Below are 22,202 nucleotides of genomic sequence, written 5' to 3'. Positions count from 1 at the left end.
ATGTGTTATACTGACTCCACATTCACAGATGCCTGCTGTTTGGAGATTAAAAATGATGCAATGTCACCCTCAGTTCACAGGTTTGTGTAGCAGAGGAGGTTCAAATGCAGGTCACATACTCTATGAATGGATATAGATACACATAAATGTCATTTACACAGAAACAGCGATGGCAGTATGAAGGTTTACTGGTGTAAACTGCTGGTTTGGAGAAGCATTAAAAAGTACTGTACAATTTTTCCTCAAATAATTTCATCCACTGTCAAGCATAGCATAAAAACACATTTTTATTATTTTGCAAATAAAACAACCAAATATTTGACATCTTTGCTTAAAAATTGAATTACTATAGGTTTAGATTTTAAGACATCTCCCCATATTTGGTGTCTATCCAGGTGTTTAGATCAGAATCTTTATTGTCATTGTACACAGAAGTTGCACAACGAAATTTAAAATGCATTCCTTTTAGGTGCCTCAGACAATAAATAATAAAATAATAAAAATATGAGTGATAAAAATGATTACTAAAATACAGTGCACAATAGTAAATTAAGATGAATCTAGCCCCAATACACACACCAACGCAGGCACACAGTCAGCACTACCACCCCACATCACTGTCCAAACCACACAGAGTTCAGTTCAATGATAGCCCTGGCATAAAAGCTGTTCCTCAGTCTGTTTGTTCTGGCCTTCATTGTCCTGAAACGTCTGCCTGATGGCAGTAGCTGAAACAAGGAGTGTCCAGGGTGTGAGGGGTCCTGGAGGATGTTCTGTGCCCTCCTCTGGCAGCGGGCATTGAACAGTTCCTGGAGGGAGCCTTTATTGTCATTATACAGGATGTACAATGAGATTGGAGGGCCACTCCTGTTCAGTGCCATGTAACAGAAAATCAAACTCTCTAAAATGAAAATAAAAATATTATAATCTAGTATAATCAATATGATCAAGAGATATACAGAAAATAAACAATGTGTAAAATATACAAAATATAGAACGTATAAAAATATATACATACATTGGTGCATCTGTACATTGTAAGAAAGTAAATGCGTGTATACATATAATAATGAAGATGATGAATATTGCACTTGGTGAATGAATATTGCACTAGTGAATGAATACTGGATATTACACAATATAGGAATGTCAGATATTGTTCAGTATGAATAATATAATATTGCACAGTTACAGTGGGGGAGTGTGTGAGTTCAGGGTGGTGATTGCTCTGGTGAAGAAACTGTTCTTGAGTCTGTTTGTTCTGGCTTTGATGCACCTGTAGCGCCTGCCAGAGGGCAGCAGGTCAAACAGGTCAAAGCCAGGGTGTGAGCTGTCCTTGATGATGTTCCTGGCTCTGCTGATGCAGCGGGAGGTGTAGATGTCCATCAGGGAGGGGAGAGGGCAGCCAACGATTCTTTGTGCTGTCTTGACTACCCTCTGAAGCCTGACCCTGTCTGCCTCAGTGCAGCTGCCGTACCATACTGTGATACAGTACGTCAGCAGGCTCTCAATGGATGAGCGGTAGAAGGTCAGCAGCAGGTTTGAGTCCAAGTTGTTCTTCCTGAGGACCCTCAGGAAGTGAAGTCGCTGCTGAGCCTTCTTGATAACAGCTGTGATGTTATCTGACCAAGAGAGATCAGCAGAGATGAGGACACCGAGAAACCTGAAGGTGTGGACCCTCTCCACACGCTCGCCGTTGATGTAGAGGGGAGCTGGGTCAGTCCTGTGCTTCCTGAAGTCGATGATGATCTCTTTGGTTTTCATGGTGTTCAGTACCAGGTTGTTCTCTGAACACCAGGCTGTCAACTTCAGGACCTCCTCTCTGTAAGCTGCCTCATCTCCCTTCGAGATGAGTCCGACCACTGTGGTGTCGTCAGCAAATTTGACGATGAGGTTGTTATTGTGGGCCGGACTGCAGTCATGGGTGTAGAGGCAGTACAGGAGGGGGCTCAGCACACAGCCCTGTGGGGAGCCAGTGCTCAATGTGCGGGTGGAGGAGAGATGGGGGCCAAGTCTCACAGTCTGGGGCCGGTTGGTTAAGAAGTCCTTGATCCAGGAACATGTGAGAGGGGGGAGGCCCAGGGTGTGCAGTTTGGTGGTGAGACTGTCCGGGATGAGTGTGTTGAACGCTGAGCTGTAATCCACAAAGAGCATGTGAGCGTAGCTCTGCTGCTGCTCCAAGTGGCTCAACACAGAGTGGAGAGCTACAGCGATGGCGTCCTCTGTGGATCTGTTTGCATGATATGCAAACTGATGGGTGTCGAAAGTGGGGGGCAGATGGTCTTTGATGTGCTGGAGAACCAGCCTCTCAAAGCACTTCATGATTACCGGTGTGAGGGCCACAGGGCGGTAATCATTTAGGCTGGTGACAGATGACCTTTTGGGCACGGGGATGATTGTGGCTGTTTTTAGGCAGGGGGGGATGACTGCTTGGGCCAGGGAGAGGTTGAAAATCCTGGTGAGAATCAGGGTGAGCTGGTGGGCACACGCTCTGATCACCTTGCCAGGTACTCCGTCTGGTCCGGCAGCCTTCCTGGGGTTCACTGCCAGGAGCACGCGCCGTACCTCATGCTCCTGGACAGTGAGTGGGGTGCAGCCTGGTGGGGGGGGCAGGACTGGAGCAAAGAAACTTAACTGTTTCTTTGCTCGCTTTGAGATGCCTCAGGACCACCCATCTGCTCCAGTCCTGATGGGTGGTCGTGAGGCAAAAGCCCCCCGGACAACAGATCTCCTGGGATCACTGGGACACACAAACCCCTCCACCACAATAAGGTGGCTATTTACGGAGGAGTTCTAATATTTTAGTATCTTTAAAATATTAAGTGCCCCTAATTTATTTAATGTTGTGAGTCAACGCTGTTGTACACAAAGAATAAAGTTTATAGATAATTAGGCGATTACACTAAAAACTGGTGGTTGTGCTGTTATAAAGTGTCTGTCTGTGAACTGCCACAAAGAAACAGTTTGTGTGTGGGGCAGCCACAGGCTTTCAGTTGTTTGCTGTCATTTGGTGTGTGTCACAGAACTGCCTGTTGACACCTTAAATGGGGTTCTTCATTTAATTTATTATATAGTTAAGAATCTCTTTATGCATGCAGCTTAGAAAGAAATGGGTAAAGTGAGTTTATTTCATAAAGAAACTGTTGGTTTTACATCACACTTTTATACTTGGTCCAGTATGATGGTGAAATGAAATTATAGTCTCAAATAGGTGTTTGTATAGCAGAGGACAGCATGCTGTAAGCCTGGGCATGGAGATGTCCAAAGCAGTGAGTGGAAACAGGGAGAGTCATTTAGTGTTGAAAGGCAGCAGTTTGAGGATTAACTGAGTGAAATGTTGTGTTTCAGTCTCTGGGCCCTGTTTACATGGAGCTGCACTAGAGATGATTAGAGCAGACAGGTGAGGTCCCATCTGAAGGCAGCAGACTGTGAAACACCAGAGGCCTTCCATGCTTCGGTCTACAGATACAGTCATACCAATATATGCTGTGTGGTCAAAGACCTGGAGGCATTTTTAAAAAGTCTCACTCATCTTTGCTGAGCTGTAAGCAAATGAGCAGTTTTTTAGGTACACCTTGTAAAATTAAAACTAAGATTAGGATTTCAAGTAAAAATATTATGTAATACTCACTGGGAATGGATCACCCACTCCACTCCAAAATGACTGTGCACCGCTTGTGGTGGACTAGTGACTTGCTGGATTTACCTGAGTTTCGCTGGTCTTTGATTTTGTGGTTTTTTTCATTACTATTTGCTGAAGTCACCTTTGGCTTTGCATTTTTCTGCCTGTGTTTTGTCCTGTTTCCCTCTGCTCTTTTTCTTTTCTTTTCTTTTCTTTTCTTTTCTTTTCACCTCCCTGATGGTCTCAGCAGATGACCCCCCTTCCCTGAGCCTGGTTCTGCTGGAGGTTTCTTCCTGTTAAAAGGGAGTTTTTCCTTCCCACTGTCACAGAGGATGTTGGAACTGTTCTCTAATACTGCTGGGTCTGTACCCCACAGTACTGAGGGCCTTGAGGGGACTGTTGTGAATCAGCACTCATACATAAGTAAATTTGAATGGATTTTTCCTCCTGTGTGGACCGCACTATCAGTGCTAATAACAAAGATGAAATACACTCTATGGCAAGAGTGTGTCAAGGCCATTATTACTTAATACCTTAAACAACTCATAGCATGACAGTTGATCTTTGCCACTCAAACAAAAATAATCTAGATGAACTGTTCTTTTAATGCTGAATGCTAAACTGAGATTGCAAAGTAAACCCTTGCTTTTAAATATTTTTTATTAATGATGTTAGCAGGGATGTTCAGTGCCCCCTCTTACTTTTGTTCCAAGTGCGTTTCACACTTATTTATCTTTCTACACAGAAAAGCTGCTCTTGATTTTGTTTGCTTCCTTTTCCTGAGCCTGTAAGGGCCACTGGTCTGTGTGATGCCATTTTTATATCCCGCTGTGGTCTGTTAATGAGGCCGGTGTTGATGGAGCTGCTGCCAGCTGCCTCTGTCTGTGCTCATACAATATATATAATACATACATGTGGGTACTTTAAGTTTGTGTGTTTGTCTTTCATCTCTTATTGATGCCAGAGGGGAAAACAGACACCTACACACATGTAGCTGCATGGACTTATTCACAGAGTGGCTTTTCTTTTCATTTTACACAACAGACCACATGTTTTATGGTCTGAAAATAATGCAAGCTAATTTAGAGGCAAGCAAAACCAAAGTTATGTGTGTTCATCAGGGGAACATTCAGGAACAAAACATGGCTTCATACAACTAACTATTCAAAAACTCCACAGGGTACCCTGAAGTCATCCATGATCTTGCCAGACTGCAAAGAGGGAATTTAAATCTTGGTTTTTCTTTGCCAGCTCAGAGAGAGTAAAATCCAACCACGCACTCACATGGAAAAGCTTCAACGTGCTGAATATTGGTTAACATGCCACAGTGTTATTGCAAGTGTCAGTTGTTGGTTTATGTGAAAATGCTGCAGAATATTACTTTAACCACATTCACTGGCCATAAATATGGAGAAACAGCTTCTCTTGCTGTAAGTAATAAACATGTTTTCCACTTATCACAGCAAATTATAGTCTGCTGTCCGGTGCTGAGTCATCATATTAATTACAGTTCATGAGCTACTGTCAGCACTGCGACGCCTTGATAAAGCCATACAGAGGAAACATAAATGCTTTCATTTACAATGAAAGGAAATTTGCATTTTGAACACTTGTTGTTAGTCTGAGATTCAGATATGCTTAATATGAATGGATGATGTTGTTGCTGAAGAAATAACAGTAAATATACGAGAATTTATTCACGGCTTTTCTTATCACAGATTTTTTGCAATAATGGCAAAGCAATTTAGTTGTCTAGCAAGATAAAGCTCATTAGTAGTGACAGCTCTCTTCATCTTCCTCATTCTTTGTACTCCAACACTTTCTGCTGTTAGAGGGCTCGGCACGTCTGCAGCACAATGCCACGTTCATTTCCTCATCACAGCATCCTGCTCAACACAGCTCCAGCTGGCAAAGACAACAGAAAAAGACGGAAACTCTCAGCCCAAGTACAATGGAAGCTCCAAAGTATGTGGACAATGATCACTGTCCCAGTGTGTTATACATGGATGCTTGATGAGGACCTCTTGGCAGTACATTTAAATATACTAGTTACTCTTCAGTATGGCCATGTGTCGCTTCACTGTGTTGTTTGTGGTTATGAATGCCTGATTTATCATTCTCCATGTTATGGTCAAACACTGTGAAGAGGGAAATTCAAATCATAATGGCCAAGAAAAAGAATGAAAACAAATCTGCAGCCGATCTACTAAAACAAAATCCAAACAATATGCAACAAAATCCAGATTGTGGCTAGTTTGACAGGGATTTTGGCATCAAACAGTGACAGCACATTCAATTCAATTCAGTTTTATTTATATAGCGCCCCATCACCACAAACAGTTGCCTCAAGACACTTTATATTGTAAGGAAATACAGAGAAAACCCAACAGTCAAAACGACCCCCTACGAGCAGCACTTGGTGACAGTGGGAAGGAAAAACTCCCTTTAACTGAGCCAGTAGAACCAGGCTCAGGGAGGGGGGGGGGTCATCTGCTGAGGGGAGAAAGAGAGATTAATAATAACTAATGATTAAATACAGAGTGGGATATAAACAGAGTAAAAGAGGTGAATGAAAAGAAACACTCAGTGCATCATAAGCAGGAACTTAGAGGTCATCCAGGCCTTTATGTCTTTAAGACATTCCCACAGTTTAACTAATTGATGTGTGTCATCTGGCTTCATGGATAAATAAAGCTGAATATCATCAGCATAACAATGAAAAGTATGTAATGCATTCTAATAATACTGCCTAAGAGGATCCAGGATCCTGTTTGTGGACTTCAGCTCTGCCTTCAACACCATCATCCCTGATCTCCTCCAAGACAAGCTGTCCCAGATGAACGTGCCAGATCCCATCTGCAGGTGGATCATTGACTTCCTGATGAACAGGAAGCAGCACGTGAGGCTGGGGAAGAATGTCTCGGACTCCCGGACCATCAGCACTGGCACTCCTCAGGGCTGTGTCCTCTCTCCTCTGCTCTTCTCCCTGTATACCAACTGCTGCACCTCTGACCACCAGTCTGTCAAGCTTATTAAGTTTGCAGACGACATGACTCTCATCGGACTCATCTCAGACGGGGACGAGTCGGCCTACCGGATGGAGGTCAAACGTCTGGCGTCCTGGTGCAGCCACAATAACCTGGTACTGAACGCCCAGAAGACAGTGGAGATTATAGTGGACTTTAGGAAGCACACAGCCCCTCTACCCTCCATCATCCTGACTGACACCCCCATCACCACAGTGGACTCTTTTCGCTTCCTGGGAACTACCATCACCCAGGACCTCAAGTGGGAGCCCACCATCACCTCTGTCATCAAAAAGGCCCAGCAGAGGATGTACTTCCTGCGGCAGTTGAAGAAATTCAACTTGCCAGCAAGGACCATGGTGCAGTTCTATACTGCCATCATTGAGTCCATCCTCACCTCCTCCATCACTGTGTGGTACGCTGGAGCCACCACTAGGGACAAACAGAGACTACAGCGCGTTGTGCACTCTGCTGAGAAGGTGATTGGCTGTAACCTCCCATCTCTCCAGGACCTGTACACCTCCAGGACACTGGGGCGTGCAGGTCGGATCACAGCCGACCACTCTCACCCTGGGCACAGACTTTTTGACCCTCTCCCCTCAGGCAGGAGGCTACGGTCCATACGGACCAGAACCTCCCGCCATAAGAACAGTTTCTTCCCCTCTGCTGTTGGACTCATGAACAATAACCCTAAGACTGTTACCACCACCCTCCACAAACGCTGATGACCCTATGTCTATGCACCTGTCTGATTGCACTGATGTACATATTAGTGGAATATAGCTTACATTCTTTTATCTTTTAATTAGTCTCTACACTGTATATTTTGTAATTTTGTAATATTGTGCTATAGTTATAGCTCTAATATCTCTGTATATTTGCAATTTGTATACTTGTATATTGTCTTATAGTTTTTATACTTATTTGTTTTTTTTTCTGTAAGCACGAAGTACCGCAGCAATTTCCTAATGCTGTGAACCTGTTCACCCATATGGCAATAAAACCTTCTGATTCTGATTCTGATTCTGATTCTGAAGAGACATGAAAACAACACAGTCAGATAACACATAAGAAGATGCAGAATAAAAACAGCAAAATGAGAAGAGGTGCAACGAGACAACAAGCTGAGAAATTGTGACAGCTTGGATTTGAGAGGTTTTTTGATACATGCTTACTATAGGCAGAACTAGACAGTAAACATGATATTAGCACAAATTGAACCTGACTGGAGAAGGTCCAAAGATTGAAGTTTTCAGGATTTTTCTTTGTGGAAGAAGCTTCTGTTGGTATCATCAGGCTGTGATTGCATGTTTACTTGGTCTTGGAGACAAGATGAGGACCTCAAACTGGAGCTGCTGGTCTTCACATTAATCTGAGGTAATTTGGGGTTCTGATAAGGCTCTCCTGATATATCTTTTTCTATGGGAACCCCCAGAAGGACCTTAACATTTTCTGAGGTATGAGTGCCTGGTCTAACTTGTTTAGCCTTCTGACATCCGTGTCTGAGCTTTTGAGGTCCAGGACTGATCTTAGGTTGTAAGTTCTGCTCACTCCAATTTATGCCTAAGGTGTTGAGTAGGGGTGAGGTCAAGCACCAAAAAAAAAAAAAAAAAAAAGCTGCTGGGGAAACTGCTGCTTTAGAAGAACACTGGAAGTTATGTGTGTATGCTGCAGAACTAGAATTTCCTTTCACTGGAGCTCAGAAGTCCAAACCAAGCAAAGTAGTCCAGACCAATAAGTGGGTTGTGGTATCCTGTTCTCTAAGGGCTCAATCTCCATCTCCCCTCACTTGCTTCCTCTTACTTCTCTACTCTAAAAGTGAGACACTGAATTATCCGTCTGCTGCAGTAGATTGAGAAATACAGAAATGAGGTAATTGAAGTACACGGAGTAGAAGAAAATGGGTGATTCATTGTGTCTAGGTTGTGAAAAGAACAGGCGGAGAGGAAGTCTGAGAGGAAAATGGAAAGCTGAGGGTGAAAATGGTAGAAAAGCACACAAAGGCAGAAGGGAAAGAGTACAAAAGTGGAGGTGATGAAGAAATAAAATCAGTAGGTTAGGTGAAGGAAAGAGAAGGGCAAAGCAAGAAAGGGAAAGAGAGTTTGAGGTAGATTACAAAGGGGCCACATGCCATCCACGATTACTGAATTCCTGCTTTTTCACCCGGCTGAACACTGCAATGATTTGCTGACATCTCTCAAACACATTCCTCTCAAACAAAGTCTCTGCTTTCTCCGCCTGCCCGTCCTCCCACTCCCTGAATGGTCTGTGAATATGCAGCATGTGTGGGCTGCAGCCAGGCTCGGGGTTACATTTCAAATGGTCAAAGTACTTCAGGAGCACTTGGTTTTGGCTGCGGTAAGCACACAGTTGGTTAGACAGACTGTCCCTGAAGTGTAACTTTCAGGGCTTTATCTCATCAAGCAGCCAATCTGCATCCCACCACAGACCGCAAAGTTGGATTGATTAGAAATCTACAGGCGATTAACAACAGTGTGGGAAACTTTCTTATACAACCGGCAAACATTTTGAGAAATAGATGATCATGTTACTGGTCTGACAGTCTGTTCAGTGTGCACCCCATTGCTGGGATAGGCTTCAACTCACTACAGACCAGAAATGGATGAGCACTTCAGGCACTTGGATTGAAGCTGGATCTCATTGTGTGTTAGTATAAAAACCCGACATTGAGCTGGACGGATGCTGACGACTTTCATGCATCTGAATGATATCAGAAATACAGTAAATCAATGTTACTCTGACCCTCAAAGTATGTTTTATATATCTGGCATCAGGCTTTAAGTACCAAGCAGGCAAAGTAGTTTACTGCTGCTGTCAAAAAGTCCATGTTAGCTCTGTTTCGGACTGCAAATTCATTTGTACCCGTTAAACAGAACCGCAGCAGTCATGGCTTCTCCAAGTTTGAAGAGGAAGAAACAGGCCTGCTTTTCTCCCCATCCACACTCACAGTCCTCTGGGCAGTAAAAGACATGTATCCCAAAACACAACCTTTTTCTTTTTACTTCAACTTTCACATTACAGACTGCCATGCATAGATGGGGTAGAAGGTCAAAGTTGAAGGTGCGTTATGACAAAGGCATGTGCCCCGTGTTATGTATGGTGCATGCATAACACGGGGTAGCTGCACAATATGCTGAGAGTAAAACGACAGTTTGAGTGTCACAGAAGATTGAAGGCAGTAGATATTTGAGCTTTAGAAGCCAGTGTGAATAAGTCATTAGCAGTTGTGCTTAAACTCGACTTCAGTTGTGAATCAGTGATGAAAATTGCTGCCATGTCTGCTCCAGTGGTTTCTGGATGAGTGAAGGAATATTATAATATGGGGCTCAGTGGGGAGCTAACAATGAATATTTAACCCACTTTGGAGTTTATTTCAGATACATGTAGATATCACATAAGTGTAAAAGTTTGAATTTTAAATGTTTTTAAGCTGGTTTAATTCTAATATTATACACTGCTCAAATAACACATCCTCTGAATGAATGAAATATTGTCATTGAATACTTTGTTCTGTACAAAGTTGAATGTGCTGACAACAAAATCACACAAAATCATCAATGGAAATCAAATTTATTAACCAATGGAGGCCTGGATTTGGAGTCACACACAAAATTAAAGTGGAAAAACAAACTACAGGCTGATCCAACTTTGATGTAATGTCCTTAAAACAAGTCAAAATGAGGCTCAGTATTGTGTGTGGCCTCCACGTGCCTGTATGACCTCCCTACAACACCTGGGCATGCTCCTGATGAGGTGGTGGATGGTCTGGTGAGGGATCTCCTCCCAGACCTGGACTAAAGCATCCACCAACTCCTGGACAGTCTGTGGTGCAACGTGATGTTGGTGGATGGAGGGAGACATGATGTCCCAGATGTGCTTGATCGGATTCAGGTCTGGGGAATGGGCGGGCCAGTCCATAGCTTCAATGCCTTCATCTTTCAGGAACTGCTGACACACTCCAGCCACATGAGGTCTAGCATTGTCCTGCATTAGGAGGAACCCAGGGCCAACCGCACCAGCATATGGTCTCACAAGGGGTCTGAGGATCTCATCTCGGTACCTAATGGCAGTCATGCCACCCCACACCATTACTGACCCACTGCCAAACCAGTCATGCTGAAGGATGTTGTAGGCAGCAGATCGCTCTCCGTGGCATCTCCAGACTGTCACGTCTGTCACATGTGCTCAGTGTGAACCTGCTTTCATCTGTGAAGAGCACAGGGTACCAGTGGTGATTTGCCAATCCTGGTGTTCTCTGACAAATGCCAAGCGTCCTGCACGGTGTTGGGCTGTGAGCACAACCCCCATCTGTGGACGTCGGGCCCTCATACCATCCTCATGGAGTTGGTTTCTAACCATTTGTGCAGATGCATGCACATTTGTGGCCTGCTGGAGGTCATTTTGCAGGGCTCTGGCAGTGCTCTTCCTGTTCCTCCTTGCACAAAGGCAGAGGTAGCGGTCCTGCTGCTGGGTTGTTGCCCTCCTACGGCCTCCTCCACATCTCCTGGTGTACTGGCCTGTCTCCTGGTAGCGCCTCCAGCCTCTGGACACTACGCTGACAGACACAGCAAACCTTCTTGCCACAGCTCGCATTGATGTGCCATCCTGGATGAGCTGCACTACCTGAGCCACTTGTGTGGGTTGTAGAGTCCGTCTCATGCTACCACGAGTGTGAAAGCACCACCAACATTCAAAAGTGAGCAAACCATCAGCCAGAAAGCATAGGTACTGAGAAGTGGTCTGTGGTCCCCACCTGCAGAACCACTCCTTTATTGAGTGTGTCTTGCTAATTGCCAATAATTTCCACCTGTTGTCTATTCCATTTGCACAACAGCATGTGAAATTGATTGTCAATCAGTATTGCTTCCTAAGTGGACAGTCTGATTGTCATGGTCATGGTCCTGGGCCGGTGGGCTCTGAGGTCCCTCCTGCGTAGTTTGCCGCAGCAGCCGTGACATTGATTTCACAGAAGTTTGATTTACTTGGAGTTATATTGTGTTGTTTAAGTGTTCCCTTTATTTTTTTGAGCAGTGTATATTTTATTACCCACTCCCCCAGGGATTACACAGAACCAAACTAACTAGACCAGCCTGGTGTGTTAGCAACATCATGTCAGATATTCCATGAGTTCCAGGAGATATATGGAGATATAATTCATCCACAAACATGCTATCATAGCAGTCTATAATCCATGTAACAGTCTAAGGACTAAGATATGAGCTTAAACTCATTACATAAATAAACCTGTTCGTTCTTCTTTCGTGTCTTTTCCTTTATCTTATATATGTATTTTTTTTTAAACATCTTCTAAAATCAAATGTTTTTGTAAGGCTATAATGATCTCTGAGGTGAGTTTAAATATTTCAGTGTGATTATTCAGCTAAAAATCTTTCCTCCTCTCTTCCAAGGTGTCTTCCCAGGGAGCAGCACTCCCCTCATTACCAGCTGTGACTCCCCTGCACTGGGCTGCCCAGGTAGGAAAAGTTCCCCTATACTGTGAACACATGCTAGCTTCTTCTTTTGTTTGTTGTGTGTGATTCTCAAGTTAAAGTTAAGTGTCATTTCTATCTGTAACAGCCTGCAAATCAGACTCACACTGAGCTTTGGAACATTGTTGCCAGGAATCTTTAATTTAAATTAGGCTGTTTATTAAATCAAAATGTAACAAACTGCTTTAGATTAGTTCTTGAAAATAGCTCCTGAAACAGCAGTAATTTATTAGTCTGTAATAAATGATTTCTTCTTGGATTAATGAATCAGAAGCAAAAAGACAAATACTCTTTTTTGCCAACTTGTAACAGAAACTCACAGCTGATTAAATATCAGGTAACATCATCCTGCAAAGTAACAGCAAGTAAACCTGTGTGAAGGTAAGGTCCAAATTACAACTAACATTTGTGATCAGTGCTTCCATTGAAAGAAAAATTGATCAACATCTATTCACGAAATCATACCAATGCTTTAGAGCGGCGGTTTTCAAAGTGTGAGGCGCGCCTCCCCTAGGGGGCGCCAGAGCACGTTAGGGGAGGCGCGGTGCGAGGGAAAAAATAAACCGGGGAAAGAAGCTATCTGCTTGCTGTCTACTGATGTGAGAGAAGGAATGGACAAATTTTTAGTAAAGAAAAAGGCAGGGGAGACAAGCTCTGGCGTAAGTAGAAAAAAGAGGAAGTACGACCACGACTGCTTAAAGTTTTGATTTTGTGATGAGTTTGGGGTTGTTCTTATCATTAGAAAAATGAAAAAAGGGCGTATTTGCCATACAAAGGCCCTGATAAAATAATTAAAATGGGAGGAAATGTTTTAAAATGTTCATGCGTTAAATTTCATTCAGATAAAGTGTCATTTTAAAAGATGAGATGGTTCTAAAATAAAAGCAATTAGAAGGTGTTTTGTAGTGGCATTTGTTTGTGTGTGGGTTGATTATTGGGGGGGGGGTCGCGCAGCAGGCATTGTGCTCCTTGGAGGGGGGCTCACCCTTTCATACTTTGAAAACCCCTGCTTTAGAGTCTGCAGAATTCCAGCATCTTTACACATAATGTCAAAATGGTAAAAGACTATTGCACGCTGGTCTCATTAGTTCTCACACCAAAATCAACTGTAAAATTCATGTTGTTCTGAGGTAGTTTAAATCCAGTTGCTTCACATCACAGTGACAGACACTGTAACACCAGCCAAAGTTAATAAGAGCTGAACCAAAAATGAAGAAAAGAAAAATCAGTATTGACTGGAAACAGCTGATTGGCAGATACTGAGAATAAATAATGGGGTTCTTCAAACAAAAAGCCATTGCAAATATCTTCCTGCTTGCATTGATTTCTTATGCCTGTGGCATTAGAGGCTAGCTGTCAAATATGTTTTAAAATGTCTATTAGTCTCCAAACTCAGTCGATTCTTCACACTGTTATAGTTTTTGTTTTGTTTTTTGGGTGGGGGGGGGGTGGGGGGTTAAGAAGGTCAAAGAGTTTTGATGATGAAAAGATGACAGGTTGAGTGTTTGGAGGCCAATGAAATATATAGAACTCCAGTATACTGCTGGGGCTGAACCCTTGCAGTGCTTATACTTTGAACTGTGCATTGAAGAACTGAAGCACAGAAGAGATGGTATAACCTTGACTTGTTTAAGTCAAGTTTTATAAGTTTTTCCTCAATGGCCACATCAGTTTTTTATAAAGGTAAACTGAGTGGAAATGAAACTGTCAACCTGGGCTGCATCAGGTGCATACAGTTAAGCTTCACAGTATGATGGTTTTTGCTGTCAATCTTTGCTTTCTACCTTGTGAAGAAGGTATAAGGGCCAGCTTTTGTTGCACTGTGCTCATAAGAGTATGTCTGATAGCTCCCAAAAGCTGCCTAACCCCTAAAATGAATTTTGAAAATCTTGTTCCAAGAAAATCTCTAAACAACCCGGCTCGAGTCTGGAGTACAGATCCTCCACTGTCCCCAAAGCCCTGAACATCTTCTAGCCTCTCAGTATTCCCAGTACTGTCCAACTGCTCTGAACTAGTAAAAAGATGGAAGGCTGTTTGAGGATGAAATTGGCAAAATCTGTCTGTGGTGTTTCTACAAAATCATATTTGATGACGTTACAGACCGGTCACATTGTGGTGATGTCATGGCTTCAAAACTTGGAAGCAAATGCTGCATAATTACAGTCACAGCTCATCCTAACCCAAACCAAACCTTATGAACTTCTTGTGTCATCACTGACAGTTTTGATGACATAAGCTGCGGTCTCCTGGGTGAAAGTCCTGAGTTTGACTACTTTATCTGGCTTTTATTGCTCTTCCTAAAGCCTTTCAGCCAGAAAGTCTTTGGTGACCTCCTGCTCTTCACTGACTCCACCATCTGTGTTTGTTGTTATGGCTTTCCATTCCCTACTGTTGCGTAACTATTACTTGGTACATAAACAAAAAAGATGCTAAATCAAATTTCCAACATTTACACTAAAGATTTGGTGAACTAATAGAAATAAAATCAATAAATAAAAGAGGAGTTTTGGGGCTGTTTATTTACTGAAAGCAAACAACAATTCAATTCAGTTCAATTCAATTTTATTTATATAGCGCCAAATCACAACAAACCTCAACCTCAAGGCGCTTTGTATTGTGGTTAAAGACCCTACAATAATACAGAGGAAACCCAACAGTCAGAACGACCCCCTATGAGCAGCACTTGGTGACAGTGGGAAGGAAAAACTCCCTTTAACAGGAAGAAACCTCCAGCAGAACCAGGCTCAGTGAGGGGGGGTCATCTGCTGAGGGGGGGGGGCTGAGGGGAGAGATAGACACACTGTGGAAGAGAGCCAGAGATTAATAATAACTAATGATTAAATGCAGAGTGGAGTATAAACAGAGTAAAAAAAGGTGAAACAGTGCATAATGGGAACCCCCCAGCAGCTGTTTGGGTTCACCTTAGCTCGACACCAAGCCACAACAAGGAGAGCTTTTGCCTCAGTGGCTCCCCATCTCTGGAACTCTCTCCCTGCCCATCTTAGAGTGGTGGACTCAATGATGTATTTTAAAGGTCTTTTAAAAACTTATCTGTTTAGCTTGGCATTTGTTTAATTGTTTTTATCATTCTGTGTCCTGTTGTGAAGCAGTTTGTGACACCTGTCTTGAGAGGTGCTATATAAATAAAGTTTTACTTACTTACAATAATTACAGAGGAAACCCAACATTCAAAATGACCCCCTATGAGCAAGTGTTTGGCAACAGTGGGAAGGAAAAACTCCCCTTTATTTAACTTTTTGGCCACAGCAGCTTTATTTGCAGTAGAGGAGAGACAGGAAATTAGGGAGAGATATGGGGTAAGATGTGTAGACAAATTGGCAACAGGTTGGGACTCAAACCTGCTTCGCCTGCACCGCAATGCAGCATATATATGTGGTCGCCAGCTTTAACCGCTAAGCCACCCGGGTGCCCTAGAAAAACTCCCTTTTAACAGAAAGAAACGTCCAGCAGAACCAGGCTCTGGGAGGGGCAGTCATCTGCTGTGACCGGTTGGGGCTGAGGGGGGAGAGACAGGACAAAAGACACACTGTGGAAGAGAGTCAGGGATTAATAATAACTAACGATTAAATGCAGAGTGGGGTATAAACAGAGTAAAAAGAGGTGAATGAAAAGAAACAGTCAGTGCATCATGGGAACTCCCCAGCAGCCTATAGCAGCATAACTAAGGGAGGGTTCAGGGTCACCTGATCCAGCCCTAACTATAAGCTTTATCATAAAGGAACGTTTTAAGCCTAATCTTAAAAATAGAGAGGGTGTCTGGCTCCTGAATCCAAGCTGGAAGCTGGTTCCACAGAAGAGGGGCCTGAAAGCTGAAGGCTCTGCCTCCCATTCTACTCTTAAGTATCCTAGGAACCACAAGTAAGCCAGCAGTCTGAGAGAGAAGTGCTCTGTTGGGGTGATATGGGACTATGAGGTCTTTGAGATAAGATGGTGCCTGATTATTCAAGACCTTGTAGGTGAGGAGAAGGATTTTAAATTCTATTGTAGATTTAACAGGGAGCCAATGAAGAGAAGCCAATATGGGAGAAATCTGCTCTCTCTTTCTAGTCCCTGTCAGTACTCTAGCTGCAGCATTTTGGATCAGCTGAAGGCTTTTCAGGGAGCTTTTAGGACAGCCTGATAATAATGAATTACAATAGTCCAGCCTAGAAGTAATAAATGCATGAATGAGCTTTTCAGCATCACTCTGAGAAAGGATGTTTCTAATTTTAGAAATATTGCGCAAATGCAAAAAGTACATATTTGTTTAATATGTGCATTGAAGGACATATCCTGGTCAAAAATCATCTAAGGATAGAGAAAATCATGCAGATTGCAAAAAAATGTGATTTATGATTTTGGGCTTCATGTATGACATTAACTGAGCTTGGAGGGGAGGCAGAGGACAGGAATCTCAGTCAGACTCACTGAAATGAGTAACTTCTTGAAATGGAGACAGATGCTTCACTCTGCTTTTTTCATTTGATCAGTCCTCACAAGTTCAAGTAGCTGATAAAAGAGGAAAAAATGTGCTAGGCGTTTGGCCCACTCTCACTGGTCAATGTGGATCTTTCAGTAATCTACCCAGGAATGCTCTGTTAATGACATTTTCCTTTTCCCAGAGAGAACATGCATGAAGGAATAAAATGAATTTTTTAAAGCAAAATCCCCCCAGGGTGCTGTTGGGCTATAGCCGTAGCCATTAAACCTGGAATGCTGTCCCTGCAGAGATCATGGCGAAAAGAAAAATGGACTCCCAACAGATCATGTGATTCAGGGCTTGTTAGTAAGATTTGGTCAGAACAGTGGCTTTGGGCCAGCTAGTAACATGACCCAACCTCTCTGCTGAAATGTCAGTTCTCACCCTATCCAGAGCTATAGAAGCCTCCGAGGGACATGTTTCTAAAGGTCAGTTTTTGGGCTTGCACTCATGAGAAGGAGATAGTGAAGCCAATTAAACTACAGTTTGTGCTGCAGAATATAAATTAATACAGCAGCACAGACAGGCCAACAGGCCATGAGAGAGCATTAATATTATAATAATCCCTGAGCTCAGTGGTTTATAGAATTAATGGTCAGATGCAATAATTTTCGCCAGTATGTTCCATTAAAAACATTCAAATATTCTAGTAGTTGAACTAATTTTCAAGTAACCCTGTGTGAACATCTCATGGCTTTAAACCTGAGGCTTTCTGCTCTTTTAGAACAGTTTCTTTTAGAATCTGTGAATAAACGATTTGAAGACCTGCAAGTTTTTCCTTTTTCTAGTAATTTTTAGAATGACGTGCACATCAGCTTATTAAAGGCTCTTGAGTCGAGGGCAAAATTAAACAAATAACTGGACTTTCTGGTAAGTTTTGGCAGCAGCCCCAGTCGGAGCTGTTAAGTGTGTGTGTTGCAAGCCTATCACAGCTGTACAGGCAGAACACAGACTGATGGAAAGATTGTTGCAAGAATAGTCCCACAGTAAGTCTTGTGTGTGGAAAAAGTGAACCTTTATTATTACCTCCGGAGGTTATGTTTTCGTCACGTTGGTGTGTTTGTCTGTTTGTTTGTTTGTTTGTCAGCAGGATTACTCCAAAAGTTATGAACGGATTTCGATAAAATTTTGTGGAGTGGTTGGAAATGACAAGAGGAAGAAGTGATTAAATTTTGGCAGTGATCCGGATCACGATCTGGATCCAGGAATTTTTTTTATGGATTCTTCACTATTGCGGGATAGGGGGATTTTAATAATTTAGCTTCTAACTCCGAAACACAAGGCACAAAAGCCTGAAAAAGATTAGAGTGTAACATAGTGACATGTTCTATCAAACAACATAGTGAGGCGACGATCATACCTGGATTCCAGATCTCGTGATCCAGAATGTAGAAAATTATAGGTAACATGGAAAGTGTGTTTGTGTAAACTGACAAATAAAGCTAGAGATGTGCAACTAACACCAAATGGTAGCTGAAGCTGTACTGATTCAGTAAGGTGTTAGCAGATTTTTGATGTAGCTTCAACTGTTATGGAGCTAGATACAGAAGAACACCGCCATTATGGAAAAAGAGATTTTATGCAACAACTTTTGAACCAATAAAGATGGAACTGTTATAAACAGATTTCGATGACATTTTGTGGAGTGGTTGGAAATGACAAGAGGAAGAAGCATCAGTGACCCTATGGCCTTGGCGGAGGTTTGCGCTCTCTGAGTGCTTCAAGTTATTACTATATTATTTATTGATTTGCATTCTTAACAATGCTGTTGAACACTAGAGCAATCCAGATGCGTTTCTACTCTATACCCCTACCTCATTCATTTAAGATGTTCATTCATCGTGCATCATCACATCCATTTATCATCCTTTGCATCTTTTCTTTCTCTCTCATCCCAACACATTGTCACTACCACCAGCTGTTTCCTCTCCCGCCACCTCATCCACTGACTCCACTAACACCATCCATGCTACTAATGCCAACACCCACGGTAAGCAACCCTCATCCTCGCCCTCCTCCTCATGCAGCCTAATATCCCTCTGTCCTTCCTCTCCATCTGTAGCTTCTTATGCTTCCTTTGCTCCAGATTTCACCCTCTCCACTTCCTTGTGCCTTTCCTTTTCCCTCCAGGGTCTTCTGCTTTATCATCATCCTGTTATTCCCGCTTTCCACCTTCTTTCTTCCATATTTTTAAAATGATAATTACTTTCTTAATTTGTTATGCTGACAGTCTTTGATGGTTTAAGCTTACTCCTGATTTTTGTCAGCCAAATATGTTTTTTGTTGTGGCTTCCTTTTTTCCCCTCTATTTCATCTCTTTTGTAATTTAGGATAAACTTTAGGTGCTCATCTAACATCCAAAAAGAAAGAACTTTTTATGGAAGTCCCTCATAAAACTCTCAAGTCGTTTTAGTTCTGCTGTGTTTGACCTTATAAGAAGCCAAGAAAGGTTGCTTGAAGCTATTTTGCTTCTCACGCTCCTCTGAAAAGTAAAACCCTCAAATATTAATTTGGTCATTCTCTTATTCATTATCTACCTGGGAGACTTCTTAGCTAATTCTGCTCTGATGAACTGCTCTACATGAATGTTTTTGACTCAGGAAGACTGAATGAGATAAATGTTATCCATCACTGTGTTTGAAGATGGAGTTCATCAGAACTTTTCATTTGTTAATTAACCTTTATGACATTCTTCTTCCAGCTGAACAATTGTAGCTCTAAATTAATCCTCCCAGGAATTTATGAAGACCATCTCTTTGTTTGTTTAGGATAGTAAGGACTTTTCTTTCTTAATGGAATTTTTAATATGTAGATAACATGAAACAGCAAAATACATAATATACATCTGTTTGTAATGCACGCATGTGATTATGAGTTTTTGAATGCTGGAGCATTTGCCTTCAAATAGGAAGAAACAAATGCTCATGTCAGCATTAAAACCATCCTGTTTATGCATGTTCCGTCCTCTCGTTCTGCTGCACCCTTTGATTTGTCATCACCAGTCCTCTCTACCATCACTCCATCTCCCAGCATCCCCACTACTAGCATGCCTCTAACCTCTATCATGAGTATCACCACCACCACCACTACCAGCCCCTCCTCTACTGGTAAGGCTTCATGTGCTTTTTTGTTTGCATTGACTAATAAATAAATGTGTCCACCTTAACTTTATTGAATTGAGGGTTCAAAAGGCTAATAAAGATAAGAAAGGAGGTGTAATAATCTAATCATCATAAGGAATGTGACAGTAACTTTTGGCTCCAAGCAAAAGTAGGTAAAAAAATACTGAGTCAATACTTTGTGGAACCACCTTTTGCTGCACTTACAGCTGCAAGTCTTTTAGGGTATGTCTCCACCAGCTGTGCACATCTAGTGACTGAAAATTTTGCCCATTCTTCTGTGCAAAACAGCTCAAGCTCAGTTAGATTAGATGGAGAGCGTTTGTGAACAGCAGTTTTCAGATGTTGCCACAAATTCTGGATTGGGTTTAGGTCTGGACTTTGACTGGGCCGTTCTAACACATGAACATGTTTGGTTTTAAACCGTTCCATTGTAGCCCTGGCTTTATGTTTAGGGTCGTTGTCCTGCTGGAAGGTGAACCTCCGCCCCAGTCTCAAGTCTTTTGCAGACTCCAACAGGTTTTCCTACAAGATTGCCCTGTATTTGGCTCCATCCATCTTCCCATCAACTCTGACCAACTTCCCTGTCCCTGCTGAAGAGAAGCAGCCCCAGAGCATGATGATGCTGCCACCACCATATTTGACAGTGGGGATGGTGTGTTCAGAGTGATGTGCAGTGTTAATTCTCTGCCACACACAGCATTTTGCATTTTGGCCAAAAAGTTCAATTTTGGTCTCATGTGACCAAAGCGCCTTGTTCCACATGTTCGCTGTGTCCCCAACATGGCTTCCTGCAAACGGGACTTTTTATGGTTTTCTTTTAACAATGACTTTCTTCTTGCCACTCTTCCATAAAGACCACATTTGTGCAGCGCATGACTAATAGTTGTCCTGTGGACAGATTCCCCCACCTGAGCTGTGGATCTCTGCATTTGGTCCAGAGTCACTGTGGGCCTCTTGGCTGCATCTCTGATCAGTGCTCTCCTTGTTCGGCCTGTAAGTTTAGGTGGACGGCCTTGTCTTGGTAGATTTACAGTTGTGCCGTACTCTTTCCATTTCTGGATAATGGATTGAACAGTGCTCTGTGAGATGTTCAAAGCTTGGGAAATCTTTTTATAGCCTAAGCCTGCTTTAAACTTGTCCACAACCTTCTTCCTGACCTGTCTGCTGTGTTCTTTGGACTTCATGATGCTGTTTACTCCCCAATATTCTCTTAACCAACCTCTGAGGCTGTCACAGAGCAGCTGTATTTGTACGGAGATTACACTGTAAACCCGGATAAGTTGAATCTACTTAAAAAAAAACCAAGGTAACTCGTTGCCTTAAATTTTTTAAGTAATGAAACAGTTCATTTAACTCAGCCTGTTAAGTAAGCACTACTCCATATCCAATTGAACTAAACTGTATGTTCTAATTGACCAAACTTATCTTTTATAGTTCATGAAAAATAAAATGTCTTTTGATCAATCAATCCCCCCTATCCTTTTCATGGTTGTGTGGGGGTGGTGGTGGCTGGAGCCTATCCCAGCTGACAAGGCAGTAAGATGCAGGGTACACCCCATACAGGTCACCAGCCTGTTGCAGGGCTAACACAGACAACCATTCACACCTGTGGGCAATTTAGAGAGACCAATTAACCTAACCCCAGTAACTGCATGTCTTCATGATTGTGGGAGGAAACCCACACAGACACAGGGAGAACATACATGAGTCCACACAGCAAGAGTCCTGGGCTAAGGTGGAATTGAACCCAGACTATCAGAAAAAAAAAAAAAAAAATTCTTCCAAGATGGCGCCGGTGAGGTCAGCAGCCGTCGTACCTGCTCCTACGCTTTGTTTGTATATATTAGGTTTAGCTTTAATTCTGGACTTTATAATTCCGCCTGCTCTGTGTCATATCACGTATAACAGACAGACTCTTTTTAATATCAGAATACAGCACTCTGGCTGTATTCCGACACCTTTTTCTCCCGACCCGGCTTGGCCCCAGGAGATCCTGCGTTTCCAGTGGGCCAGCTCAAACAAAGGATGGCGCGGAGCACCCAGGTCACGGACAAGGCCCCGAGGGAAAAGAGCCGGCGTAAGAGAGAGGCTGAGGTGTAGAGCGCACCAAACGCCACTGCCGAGCATCCTGTTGGCTAATGTCCAGTCACTGGATAACAAGCTGGACGAACTCAGGGCCAGGATACAGTTTCAGAGGGACATAAGGGACTGCAACATCATCTGTCTCACGGAGACATGGCTGACCCCCCTCATACCGGACCACGCCGTACAGCCGTCGGAGTTCTTCAGTGGTCATCGCACGGACAGAACGAGTGAGTCTGGAAAATCAAGAGGAGGAGGTGTGTGCCTAATGATTAATAACAACTGGTGTGACAGTAGGAATGTTGTCCCTCTGAAGCAATCATGTTCACCTAACCTGGAGCTCCTAACCCTGAAATGCCG

General features: G+C 42.9%; 1 protein-coding gene across 1 annotated transcript in view; it reads left to right on the top strand.

Moving 5' to 3' along the window:
* Positions 1 to 22,202, top strand: part of adgrg6 (adhesion G protein-coupled receptor G6) — a 150,576-nt gene that overhangs the window by 48,750 nt on the left and 79,624 nt on the right. Inside the window, exon 7 of the mRNA XM_030722217.1 lies at positions 12,078 to 12,143. Coding sequence (XP_030578077.1) covers positions 12,078 to 12,143 — 66 coding nt within the window. The remainder of the gene's footprint in view (positions 1 to 12,077; positions 12,144 to 22,202) is intronic.

Source organism: Archocentrus centrarchus, chromosome 24, assembly GCF_007364275.1.
Source record: "Archocentrus centrarchus isolate MPI-CPG fArcCen1 chromosome 24, fArcCen1, whole genome shotgun sequence".
Lineage (NCBI taxonomy): Eukaryota > Metazoa > Chordata > Actinopteri > Cichliformes > Cichlidae > Archocentrus > Archocentrus centrarchus.
This window is presented reverse-complemented; position numbering and strand designations above follow the sequence as displayed.